At 41.5% G+C, this 13879-nt stretch overlaps 1 protein-coding gene across 1 annotated transcript in view; it reads right to left on the minus strand.

Moving 5' to 3' along the window:
* Positions 1–338: 338 nt before the first annotated feature.
* Positions 339–13879, minus strand: part of LOC139266862 (G-protein coupled receptor family C group 6 member A-like) — a 53534-nt gene continuing 39993 nt past the window's right edge. Inside the window, exons 3-6 of the mRNA XM_070884471.1 lie at positions 9770–10615; positions 8691–8894; positions 4253–4376; positions 339–1896 (exon numbers count right to left, since the gene is read on the minus strand). Coding sequence (XP_070740572.1) covers positions 815–1896; positions 4253–4376; positions 8691–8894; positions 9770–10615 — 2256 coding nt within the window. The 3' untranslated portion in view covers positions 339–814. The remainder of the gene's footprint in view (positions 1897–4252; positions 4377–8690; positions 8895–9769; positions 10616–13879) is intronic.

Raw genomic sequence — 13879 nt, forward strand, 5'->3', positions numbered from 1 at the left:
CAGATTTTTGAGTGATAACGGAGTAGGGTTATGGGGAGCGGGCAGGGAAATGGAGCTGAATCCATGATCAGATCAGCCATGATTTTATTGAATGGCAGAGCAGGCTCGAAGGGACATATGGTCTACTCCTGTTCCTATTTCTTATGTTCTTATATGGTGATGGTCCTTATGTGATGGTGTTTGGTAGGGAAAATGAAGAATGGGAGATAATAATACAAAAAATAAACTGCATGTTGCCACAATTTTCCCTAGAAAGAATCTTAGTAGTTATTGTTTGAAATTTTAAAATATGTAAAATTAACATAATCAACAGTTGTACATTTTGTGATATCACATTACATAATTTCTCAGATATCCAGTGATGTCACAAGATTCAGAAATTGTATCTGTTTTATAACTTTAAAAATCTTATCCAGAAAGGTAGCAAAAACCAAATGATATCACATTCATTCCCTCCTCCATTCACAATCTTTAATTGCATACAATCCTCTTCATCAGGGAGGACAAGAATGCGGGCTAATGAATGACTCATGTGTTTCTTTCAATAACAATGCTCCTTCATCTTCAACCAACGTATTATATTTGCGGTGTGGGGAAATAGGAGGAAGAAAAGATGGATGATATATCAGTCTCTGTCCTATCACAAATGTTGTTACTGTGAGCCATCACATTTAGCAACCAAGGCTGAAAAATGACAAAGTGCATTAACGCTATAGTGGGAAGGATTGACTGAACATAATGTGGACTCAAACCGAATACAGCCTCAAGGTGAAGTAAATATTCTGAATATAAATCAATTTTGCCAATTAAACATTTACCAACTAGAATGTCTCTTCCTTGAAATCCTATTGATTCTGTTATTTTGTACAAAAGAATTAGAATTTATGTTTTCTGACATATGACAGTTGTTACTTTTGATGGGCTTGCAAGAAGTGGAATGTATTGAGGCATTTGGAAAAGTGTGTCTGTTTGTAAGATTGTTTGTGCTTTTCAGTGAATAGTCAAACAGATTTTTCAAAAATGAAGTGGTAGTGTTATATTCTTTCTTAAACAGAATTATATAACACTTTGGGAAAAACTGGCAGCATAATATCCCATAGGTTGAAGATAAAATTGTAACCACTTCCACTGCTGGGAGATACTTGCCACGAGTGGTTACATAGACAGGGACAAAGGTAATCCATGAAATGAAGTAAATCAACATGCTAAATGTGATAAACTTAGCCTCATTGTAGCCTTCTGGCAACTTTCTACCTTTAAAGGCAAATATAAAACAAATCAGTGCGAGGAATGCTATATACCCCAACATAACAGCAAATGCTACAGAAGAACCCTCATTACATTCCAGCACAATTTCCCTTGGCAATCTCTTGGTATCTGTTTGAGCTCTGGGGCCATTAAAAACCAACCATGTTGTGCAAATGATAATCTGGCATCCAGTACAGACACCATTGATGAGCCAGGGATTGTACAGGTTCTTCAAATGCTTTTGATTAGCTGGGTTGAAGTTGAATGCTAGTAGTATTTTAAGTGATTTTGTCAGAGCACATGAAACAGAAAGAGTAAAGCTGATGCCAAATAAACATTGCCTGATTTTGCAAGTAGAGTCGTTCGGTTTTCCGAGAAAACAGCCGACACTTGCAAAACCAAGCAACAAAGAGATGAGCATTATGAAGGATATGTTGCCACCATTCGATTTAACAGCTGGTGTGTTGACATTCTTGATAAAGATAACAACTATTACAATGATTAAAACAATTCCAAAGGCTGCAAAAATTAGCAGTACAATAGAAAATCCATTATTCCAGTCAAGAAATACAATTTCTTTTTTGTTGCAGACAGCACTTCCTATCGGAGCCCACTCATCTTCTGAGCAACGAAAACACTGCTGTGCATCTGAAATGAAGAAGATCAAAAATGATTTTAAAAAATTAACATATCAAATTATGTTAGCCATAAGGGCCATATCTAACTCCCTCTTGAATATATCCAATGAACTGGCATCAACAACTCTCTGCGGTAGGGAATTCCACAGGTTAACAACTTTCTGAGTGAAGACGTTTCTCCTCATCTCAGTTCTAAATGGCTTACGCCTTATCCTTAGACTGTGTCCCCTGGTTCTGGACTTCCCCAACATCGGGAACATTCTTCCTGCATCTAACCTGTCCAGTCCCGTCAGAATTTTATATGTTTCTATGAGATCCCCTCTCATCCTTCTAAACTCCAGTGAATACAAGCCCAGTCGATCCAGTCTCTCCTCATATGTCAGTCCTGCCATTCCGGGAATCAGTCTGGTGAACCTTCGCTGCACTCCCTCAATAACAAGAACGTCCTTCCTCAGATTAGGAGACCAAAACTGAACACAATATTCCAGGGTAATTTACACAGGGTAAATAGTGCCAGGGTAGACTGGGGGAGAGAGAGGAGAGTTCCAGCTTCAAGCAGAGCAGGGGAGGGGAGTGGCTGCATGGACTGGGGGGAAATGAGACTGAGTCAGCCTTGGCTCACTCTTGTCTCTGAGTTAGAAGGTTGTAGGTTCAGGCCCCACTCCAAAGACTTGAGACTCTAGGTTGGCACTGAGTTCTCTGTGCTCGACCAATTCTGGTCTCTTGTGCATCCCTGATTTACATCACTCCACCATTGGTGACCGTGCCTTCAGCTGGCTGGGTCCTGAGCTCTGAAATTCACTCTCTAAATCTCTCTGCTTCTCTTCTCTGTCTCCTTTAATACGCTCCTTGAAACCTACTTCCTTGATCAGGCTGCTGGTCATCTTTGTTAACATCTCCATAGAAACATAGAAAATAGGTGCAGGAGTAGGCCATTCGGCCCTTCGAGCCTGCACCACCATTCAATAAGATCATGTCTGATCATTCACCTCAGTACTCCTTTCCTGCTTTCTCTCCATACCCCTTGATCCCTTTAACCGCAAGGGCCATATCTAACTCCCTCTTCAATATATCCAATGAACCGGCATCAACAACTCTCTGCGGTAGGGAATTCCACAGGTTAACAACTCTCTGAGTGAAGAAGTTTCTCCTCATTTCAGTCCTAACCCTTATCCTAAGACTGTGTCCCCTGGTTCTGGACTTCCCCAACATTGGGAACATTCTACCCGCATCTAACCTGTCCAGGCCCGTCAGAATCTTATATGATTCTATGAGATCCCCTCTCATCCTTCTAAACTCCAATGTATAAAGGCCGAGTTGATCCAGTCTCTCCTCATATGTCAGCCCAGCCATCCCGGGATTCTGTCACAAATTCCAGGGCATGGATGCTGTTAGAATTGTTTCCTTTTCAAAAATTCTGTTGAGATATAGTACTTCACTGTGGCTGTGTCTGTAGAGGTGGAGGAATTTTCTGGGAAGACATTACGAACCCATTGTTCCCACTCCATTCATCATTAGAAGCCTAATGATGCAAAAATACTGGGGCTGAAATTAAAGGCACGTTACCGCCGTTTTGTGGCGGCCATGCGGTGGAATCAAGTGGCCACCGCATTGCAGTCCATTGCTCAGAGATTTTTCGGTCTGTCTCCACTTCCGCCCCGCTGCTGCCGTCCGCTACAACCCCGCACCTCCAGCACACTCCGCCCCAAATTTATCTTTAAAATTCTTTGCTCCATCGCATGGTCCCCCTCCTGGTTTTTCTGTCAGTGCACCTGGTTTCTTGCCTGTGAGCCAAGAGGAGGGCGCACTGCCATGGCCGCCATGTTTTTATTTTTGCCGACCGACTTCCTGATCGGCCGGATAAGTATTGCCCTGGGTTCGGCCAGGCCACCAGCAGGCAGCCTGGCACCTCCTCTTGGGTTGTGCTGGCCCAGCCAAAACCATCCCTGGTGGCCCAGTGGCCGAACTTACAGAATCGCCGATTCTCTCCCTTTAAATGAGGGGAGAGACGTGCTGCCACACACACGCAGTGATGTCACCACTGCTCCGCTGCTGAGTGACAGCGGTGGAGACGTGGTCCCACCCCAACCTCCACCCCTCACCAGGACTTACCGCCACATCTCCGCCCCCATTATGACCAACTTCCGGTCTTGTCGAAAAAAAACGACAAAGTCCTGAATATCGGTCAGGAGGTGACCTTTTCCCATGCAGCGGTAAAACCAGGTAAGAAATTGTCGGTGTGCCAGGTTTCTGGCATGGCTGAATTTCGGCACCACTATCTCCTCCTTTATACCATTCATATTTCATATATATGGTGTAACACATTATTGTACAATAGATGATGTAGACAATAATTTACCACCTACCAATTGTTTTGGAGAATGTATTCAAGCTGCAATTTACACAATCATAGCAACATGTGTGTTGGCCTTCAGATGACAGCTTTATTTGTCCTGGTTGGCAGTGGTTTGAGCAGATAGATGCCATACCCTTTTAAGAAAATGAAAACAATATTTAGAAATGTTGGAAAGACCTAGAAAGCACTATAATCACAAAATGTAATCTCTAATTATACCATCAGCTAGGTTTGATAATATACTAGTTAATTATAATTTTAAAACTAAACAGAGGCTGCTTTTTGTGGTTGTAGCAAGTGCAGCTTGGAGTAGTACTGTGGCCAAGTTAGTTAGCCAAAGCAAAGTTTTCAAAAAGGAATATTTCCAAACTGATGGAAAGGTTCAACGAATGAAAAAAAAATATTGTACTCTGATTGAAAAATGGTAACTTGCGTGTTTTAAACATTTGTGAGCATTCTTGAACAAGTTAGTTATGAACCTACGTTCACAAATATAAATCAAAATGATTAGTTATTGTATCTGTTTAATAAGAACTAGTGTAATTTTTTTTATCATTATTTAATTATTAGTAAATAACCCAATCAGTTTAGGTCATTGACATACTTACTTGTCTTTCAGCCAATGCTAGGGCTAATCACTTGGAAATGTTAAGAATTATTGTATATAACCTAATAGCTATACATATTTTCCTGGTCGAAATTTGATGAATATACACAATAAGGAAATTATATTTATTTTAAGGGGTCAAGGGATTGTTATACTCCATTTATGTCGTATTCATTGATTTCTCTCATTACGCCTCCTATTGTTTCATGCAAATATCAGCTGACATTTAACCCTCTCCTGACCTCCACTTAAACACTTTATCAATCATTTAATTTCTATTCCTGTGTGTGTTTGTGTGTTTTATCCCATTTCTTCCTCTTGTTCCTTTTACGTTCTGTTTGTCTGTAATGGCTTTCAATTCTCAGACCTGAAACACTAATGTGTTTGTTTTCCCCACAGATGCTGTCTGATGTTTCCTGAATTTTCTGGCTGCACCCAAAACGTTGGCCCACATTTTGAGGTCGGAGGCTTCCAACCAGCAAACAATCTACGAACTTATCTGCTGATCTGGGTGGTTCGGCGACTTGTAGTCCTGGGCCTCTACGCGTAGGCCCATGTATCCCAGGAGCGTAGGTGCTGGCCCAACCAATGAAAGTAGGGGGAATCCCCACTCATACTTATGGTGAGTACCATCTCTATGAAGCTGCAATAAGTATGAATGGGAATACCCCGAAAAACACACAAACACAATAAATTAAAAAAACACAATGCATATTTAACATTAATTAAAATGCAATGTAATTCAATATTTTATACAAACATTTATTTTTTGTGAATTTATTTTTTGGAATTTTTTTTAATGGTGGGAAAATTTCGGTCAGAGGCTTCCTTCATACAAATGCCTCCGACCAGAAAAAAATCTACGAAAGTACCCGGTGGACCCGGAGCAACCTACGATCCCGGTCGGAGGCCTAGATTCTCTGCGCAGCATATGGGAAGATGTCGTTCAGGTACGTGCGTACAAGCTGGAGTCACGTGAGCCACCAATCACTATGCAGTATGCTCAGTGATAAAAATGAGAACTCTGTGCAAATTCCCATTACTGTCAATGAGAATAACCCCTTAAAACACAGAAACACAGCACAATAAATTAATAAAATACCTCATATATTTAACATTAATTGAAATTAAATGTAATTAAATATATATTTTTTAATATGTTTTAATAAATTCAGCCCCATTAACTTGTCTGTTCTCTCTACAAAAGCTGCTCTGTGTTTCTGGTTTTGTTTCAAATTTTCAGCATTAAGCAGTATTTGAATTTTACTCAGTCTAGGTTCTCTAATGGTAAGTAGCAATGAGGTTTAGATACTCCATCAAACTATTATAATAAATGTGATACACTTATCCTGTTCAAAGGCACTCTGAACTGCTCTTGCAGTGCATACATAAGGGGATGCAACTATTTATAAAGGAGGCACCGAGACAAATCTTAAAGCTGCAACTGTTTTGACTATCAATCTAATGAAAACTTCATTAAATTAGAGTTGTGAACCACGCTTTTCTGTTCTAAAACTGCCAGCCCATGATTTTACTCCATCGCCTTTAAAACGTGGAAAATCATCAGCTGATGCTGCAGAAGTGGAAAATTCCAGTTATGATGTTGAAGTCATTACTTGACCCTATCGTATAACAGTTTGACACCACAGAACAGAAATTATTGTTGGTGATATTAGCTGCTGTCGACCTAATAGCAGAAACTTCCATTTATATAACACATTCAACATGGGAAAATATTCCAGCAAGTCGCTTCATAAAAATGGACAACAAAACAAATTTGAGATATTTTAAAGGGTGAGCAAAATCTTGGTCAAAGATTGGGTTGTAAGGAGGAGAGAGCAGTAGGGAGGCAAAGGAGCTTAGGCAGGAAATCCCAGAGCATGAGTGGCTGAAAGTACGGTTGTCAAATGCTTGGACAAATGGAGGGGGGATGCACAAAAGGCCAGAGTTGGAGGAGCGGAGAGCAGGTTGTAGGGCTAGGGAAGAATCATTGAATCATAGAATGGTTACAGCACGGAAGAAGGTCATTCAGCCAGCCGGGCCCGTGCTGACTCTCAGCTAGTCCCACTCCCCTGCCTTTTCCTGTAGCCCTGCAATTGTTTTCATTTCAAATACTTATCCAACTCCCTCTTGAAAGTTAAAATTAAGTCTTCCTCTACCACCCTTTCAGGCAGTGCCTTCCAGGTTATAGAAATAGGGAGGAATAAGATCATGAAGTGATTTAAACACGAGGATGAGAATTTTTAATTTGAAGTGTTGGGGGACTGCAAGTCAATGTAGATCAGTGAGGACAAAGGTAATGGGTGACCAGGAATTGTTATGGGGTAGGTTATGGACAGCAGAGTTTGGATGAGCTGAAGTTTACAGAGGGTGAAGGATGGGAGACCGGCTAGATGAACATTGGGATAGTCAACCTCGAGGTGATGAAGGCATCGAGGAGAGTTTCAGCAGCCGATCAACTGAGTAGGGGCAATAGAGGATCGTGCTGTCTACCAGGTTATAGGTTACAGTGAAGTTGAGGAGGATGAAGAAGGGGTAATGTAGCATTATCATAGTAACAGACAATGTCATTTGTGACTTTGATTAGGGTTGTTTCAGTGTTATGGCATGGACAGACACCTGATTGGAGAGATTTAAATATGTTGTGGAAAAGGTGGCCACAGAGGCGACAACACATTCGAGGACTTTGAAGAGGAATAGGATGGAGGGAAACAATACTTGAAGAAAGCAAACCATTTACAATGTCAGTTAATATGGGGTCAGGGTGGAAATTTGGGCGAGCAGCAGTTTAGAGGGAATGAGGTTGAGAGAGCAGGATATGGATCTCATGGGCAAGATGAGCACAGAGAGGGCATGAGGGGGTAAGTGAGAAACTAGCAAAAGATTTGGGCTCAGGGCTAAGGTGGGGGGAGCCTGCGGGGAGGTTTAGCATGGTGAGTAAGGGGAAAGAGTCAGAGCAACAGAAGCAGCTGAATGGATAGTCTCAACTTTCATGACTAAGAGGGCTATGAGCTGCTTGAACTTGTTATTAGAAGTGAAAGTGGAAGGTGCAGGGGAGAGGGGTTTAAGGAGACTGTTGGTAGTGGAGAAAAAAAGTTGGAGATTATCTTTGCTCTCCAGGATTATGCTGAAGTAATGGCAGTTTTGCAGAGAAGAGTGATGTCTGATAGTGCAACAAGATCTGGTGATAGATATATAAACCAATTGTCTGCCAGATTCACTCAAGTCTGCATTCCTTGGACTTGAGGGAGCAAAATTGGGGCCATACCTGGGGGACTGAAGAGGATGGGTGAGATAAAAATTCTATCTGATGACAAAGGCATCAAAGGTGGAGATGAAGGAATTATTGAGCAAATTGTGGTAGATGTTAAGCTAAAGGCTAGTCAGTTGGAAGTTTCAAAGTACTTGGGCAAGATTTTTTCCAGAGGTGAACACAGAAAGAAATGGGGCTGGAAGGAGGTAGAGAGATGTGGAAGGTGTGGGAAATAAGAAAGGTGGCCTTGTCTGTAATTGAGACCATGGGGGTAGAGAAACCATGGGAGATGGCAAGGTCAAGGGATTGACCATAAATTCGAGTTTACATAGAGGGAGAAGTTTAGGGAGAACAAGAGGGCAGTGAATTTGAAGGAGAGAGGGGGACAAGGGGAATTGAGATAGAGATATGACATTCATCTATTCACTATGTTAACAAACGCATTAATGCATCTGTTACAATTGGAGTCAAAGGAAAGCCATATAAATGTGTCAAGCATATGTCTGGTAATATTAACTATAATTTCTAGGCTCTATGCTTAACTCAAAAATGTAAAAGTTAAAAATTATTAATACTATACAAAATTACCTTTAATTCATTAAACCTCAAATCCTTAATTATAAATTTATTCTCCCTTATATCGTATTCAGCCACTGTGTGATTAAATTCCATCTTGCCATTGACTAATTTCCACATGAGGATATCATATCCAGAGTTAAAATCTCCTGAAGAATCAAATTGGAATTTTGTGCCTTCATCAGTGAAGTTCACATTCTTCAGTTCTTCCAACAACTGCAAGAAAATTTGAGTAATAAATAAAATGCACTTTATTGAAGATAATAACACAAAACTTAATATCAGGTTCTAATAATATGAATTAACATTGGATTACAGGGTATTACTACTACAACTTTTAGCATATATATCAAGATTGTGAAATGTCATTGTGAAAGTTCTAAACAATTCTTTGAAGCCATTCACTCACTAAATAGTTTTTATTTATGTTCACCTATTTCCTTTCTCGGACATGTGCAAGTAAACTATGGATTAGATAGAAAACAATTAAAATCAAATGAGACTCAGGTTAGAGAATCTGAATTCATAAGAGGAAATCAGTAAACCTACCAACTTAATTTTCCTGTTTGCTGATGACCTTGCTTTTACCATCAGCATGAACAGTAACTGATCTTTATTGGAAATGTTAAGGGAGTAAATTAACTGGGTTACACATTCAAATATTCTCTCTTTTCATGGAGAATTAAACTTAATTGGAACCAGACCATTTTGTTTAAACATAAATAGCCTGGAAAATCTCAGAAGACTACAGAAGGACCCAGGTTATAGCTGAGGCAAATCCCAGTAACAACTTAGTCCAGGGACTATTCCGATAGAGCCACTCATTAGTGATCTCATTGTCACATTGTCCATACACCTATAGAGGGAAAGGTTATTAAACATTTAACATTGGTTTTATTACTCAGTGCAAACACTGCTAATAATCTGCCGACATCAGATAGAAGAGGGCTGCAAGGCACCATACACTTTATATGAAGAGTTCAATATACAAATATATTAAGGAACTACATGGAGGCTGTATGTGTAGTATGTGGTTAACCTGCGAGTGGGATTATGTCATTCATTGTTTGTGCTGTAGGAGAAAAGCTTACCTTCCAAGGTGCAATATCAAATGATTTCCGGCAAATTCCTTCTTTACATTTTAGTAGATTTCGAAGAGCATGTGCAACAGCAGTCACTGACCATTGTATGCTGGAAATAACACCTGGTTCAATATTATTCACCAGAAAATCATCATCCCGGTATTGTACTTCCATGGCACTGTTTGCATGATGTTCATTAACCACCAAAAAATGTGTTTGGTTTGAAATACAAGCCTCTAGATCATCATTTTGAACATTTACACAAAGGGTGCGAAGCCTGTAATACTCTGTTAAAAATGTGTTAACATTTGTAGAATTAACTGGTAATGTTTTCAGATAGTTTTGAAACTTGGAAAGATTTCCACTCTTAAATGTAAATCCAATAATATGGCCAATGTTGTGAATGTTCTCTAAGCGAGTAATATTACTGTTAGTTGACCAGCTGTCACTGGCAATCCAAACTTTTCTGATTTTGTGAGTACTCAATATTTTAAATAGTTCAATGATATGAGAGGGTTTTCCAAAAATAACAATGACGTTCACTTTTGTTCGGTTCATGACAGTTTTTGCTATTTCTTCTATTCTGGTTTTAGTTATTTGATCAGATGAATAAAGTGGAATAACTTCTTTAAAACTGATGCATATACCCATGCTTTCTGCTTGTGAAATGAAGTTAGCTATTCCAGATTTGCTGTAATCATCATCATTTGCAATAGTTCCCACCCAGTTCCACTGGAAACTTTGAACCAGCTTGGCCATGGCTTTGGTCTGATAGCCGTCATTAGGAATAGTTCTCAAAAATGCAGGAAATCGAGACTTGTCACTGAGAATTTCAGCAGAAGATGAGTAGCTGATCTGTAAAAGATTTAAATGTTCCGAAGGTAAGTTTTATTTCTGACGTCAGCATTTCTGGTATGCTACATAATTCAAGATTATTAGTCAAAAGTTTTATTCAAGTTTTGCAGCAATATAAGGCCACATGAAGTGGCATTAACTATTTTTGAGTGTAAATAACTTTTAGCAACTACCTGTATCAGTCTTTTTTTCTCAATAACTATGAATATGATGATTTTGTAAATTGCTAATGCTAAATGTTATAAAATATAATTTGAAGGATATGGAAATATAAAGCATATCAGCATGATCAGTATTATCTGAGTGAGCTAAATGAAAAGATTTATTTTGTCTGGCATTGACATATAGGGGTGAGCTTTCCAAAAAAGCAACACAGCATGATCTCATTACTGTTGATTCTGAGATTATGCTGACACACAAAAGAATAGGATGGTGCCCACAGTGCTTCAAATAAAAAAGAAGCTACAATTAAATATGGTATATTGGCCAAGCCAGTGTAAAAGGGCACAATCAATTTTTACAAGGGCAAATTCTTGGTAGCTTACCAATGCACGTTATAATTCAAGCCTGCAGGTCGTAAGTCCTGCATTGGGATGTGACCGAGTCAGAAGATTTTAAATTATCGATAACATACAACATATGATTTTTCCAAGCAGTATTCAGTGAAATAAAAGTCCATCTCACTGCATTATGACTCATGATAAGTAGTATTGAAGTTTGAGCCACCAAAAATTGTGTGTTTCTGCTATAAAACTCGATTGCACACTTTTTTCAACTGAAAACAACTCTGTATATATTATGTATCAAAGAGGTTTATGGCAAAGAAGGAGGCCATTTGGCCCATCCTGTCTGTGCCAACTATCCAGAGCTATCCAGCCTAATCCCATTTTCTAGCTCTTGATTCCTAGTCATGTAGGTTACGGCCCAAGCACCCAATGCCCCACTCGACTGCTGGCCAAGAACGGGTAGACACTCATCAAGGGCACCGAGGCAGTCAGGACCCGCTGGAAGGAGCACTTCACAGATCTTCTTAACCAAGACTCTGCCTTTCATTCAAGTGTCCTCGACTCCATCCCGCAGCGTGCTACCCACGGCCATCTGAGAAAAACCCCAGCCCTGCATGAGGTAGAAAAGGCCATCCGCCAGCTCAAGAACAACAAGGCATTGGGTGCGGATGGAATCCCCGCTGAGGCACCAAAGTATGATGGAGAAGCACTACAGACATGGAGGCATGACCTCATCTCTCTCATCTGGAAGGAGGAGAGCATGCCAGGAGATCTCAGAGATGCAGTAATCTTGTAAGATTCACTAGGCTCATTCCGGAGATGAGGGGGTTACCTTATGATGATAGATTGAGTAGACTGGGTCTTTATTCGTTGGAGTTCAGAAGGATGAGGGGTGATCTTATAGAAACATTTAAAATAATGAAAGGGATAGACAAGATCGAGGCAGAGAGGTTGTTTCCACTAGTCGGGGAGACTAGCACTAGGGGGCACAGCCTCAAAATACGGGGGAGCCAATTTAAAACCGAGTTGAGAAGGAATTTCTTCTCCCAGAGGGTTGTGAATCTGTGGAATTCTCTGCCCAGGGAAGCAGTTGAGGCTAGCTCATTGAATGTATTCAAATCACAGATAGATAGATTTTTAACCAACAAGGGAATTAAGGGCTATGGGGAGCGGGCGGGCAAGTGGAGCTGAGTCTACGGCCAGATCAACCATGATCTTTTTAAATAGCGAAGCAGGCTCGAGGGGCTAGATGGCCTACTCCTGTTCCTAATTCTTATGTTCTTATGTTGACCATCTTTTAAAAAGGAGACAAGTCCGACTGCGGCAACTATAGAGAAACCTCCTTGTTATCAGCCACTGGGAAGGTTATCGCTAGTATCCTCCTCAACCAACTTTTCCCTGTGGTTGAGGAGCTTCTCCCGGAGTCACAGTGTGGATTTAGTCCAATACAGGGCACAACGGGCATGATTTTTATGGCGCGACAGCTGCAAGAGAAATGCAGGGAACAACACCAATTCTTGTACATGGCCTTCTTTGACTTTACAAAGGCCTTCGACACTGTTAACCGCGAGGAACTATGGAGCATTCTCCTCCATTTTGGCTGTCCCCAAAAGTTTGTCACCATCCTCCGCCTGCTCCATGACAACATGCAAGCCGTGATCCTGACCGACGGATCCATCACAGACCCAATCCACGTCCCGACCGGGGTCAAGCAGGGCTGCGTCATCACGCCAACCCTCTTCTCGATCTTCCTTGCTGCAATGCTCCATTTCACACTCAACAAGCTCCCCGCTGGAGTGGAACTAAACTACAGAACCTTCGTCGTCTCCAGGCCAGATCCAAGACCGTCCCATCCTCTGCCGCGAGCTACAGTACGCGGACGACGCTTACGTCTGCGCACATTCAGAGACTGAATTCCAAGTCATAGTCAACATCTTCAATGAGGCGTATGAAAGCATGGACCTTACACTAAACATTCGTAAGACAAAGGTCCTCCACCAACCTGACCCCACCGCACAGTACTGCCCTCCAGCGATCAAGATCCACGGCGTGGCCCTGGACAATGTGGACCACGATCCAAACTTTGGGAGCCAAGGGTGGACATCAACAACAAGGTTCAGCACCACCTCCAGGGCGTTAGCACAGCCTTCGGCCGCTTGAGGAAGAGAGTTTTCAAAGATCAGGCCCTCAAATCTGGCACCAAGCTCATGGTCTACATGGCTGCAGTGATACCCGCCCTCTTGTTTGGCTCAGAGACGTGGACCAGAAACAGCAGACACCTCAAATTGCTGGAGAAATACCACCAACGATATCTCTGCAAGATCCTACAAATCCCCTGGGAGAACAGACGCACCAACGTTAGTGTCCTCGATCAGGCCAACATCCCAGCATCAAAGCACTGACCACACTCGACTAGCTCCATTGGGTGGGCCACATTGTTCACATACTGACACAAGACTCCCAAAGCAAGCATTCTACTCGGAACTCCTACACGGCAAGCGAGCCCCAGGTGGGCAGAGGAAACGTTTCAAGGACACCCTCAAAGCCTCCTTGATAAAATGCAACATCACCACCGACACCTGGGAGTCCGTGGCCAAAGACCACCCTAAGTGGAGGAAGAGCATCCAGGAGGGCGCTGAGCACCTCGAGTCTCATCGCCGAGGGCATGCAGAAAACAAGCGCAGGCAGTGGAAGGAGCATGCGACAAACCAGACTCCCCACCAACCCTTTCCTTCAACGACTGTCTGTCCCACCAATG

This window comes from Pristiophorus japonicus, chromosome 7 (genome assembly GCF_044704955.1).
Source record: "Pristiophorus japonicus isolate sPriJap1 chromosome 7, sPriJap1.hap1, whole genome shotgun sequence".
Taxonomy (NCBI): domain Eukaryota; kingdom Metazoa; phylum Chordata; class Chondrichthyes; family Pristiophoridae; genus Pristiophorus; species Pristiophorus japonicus.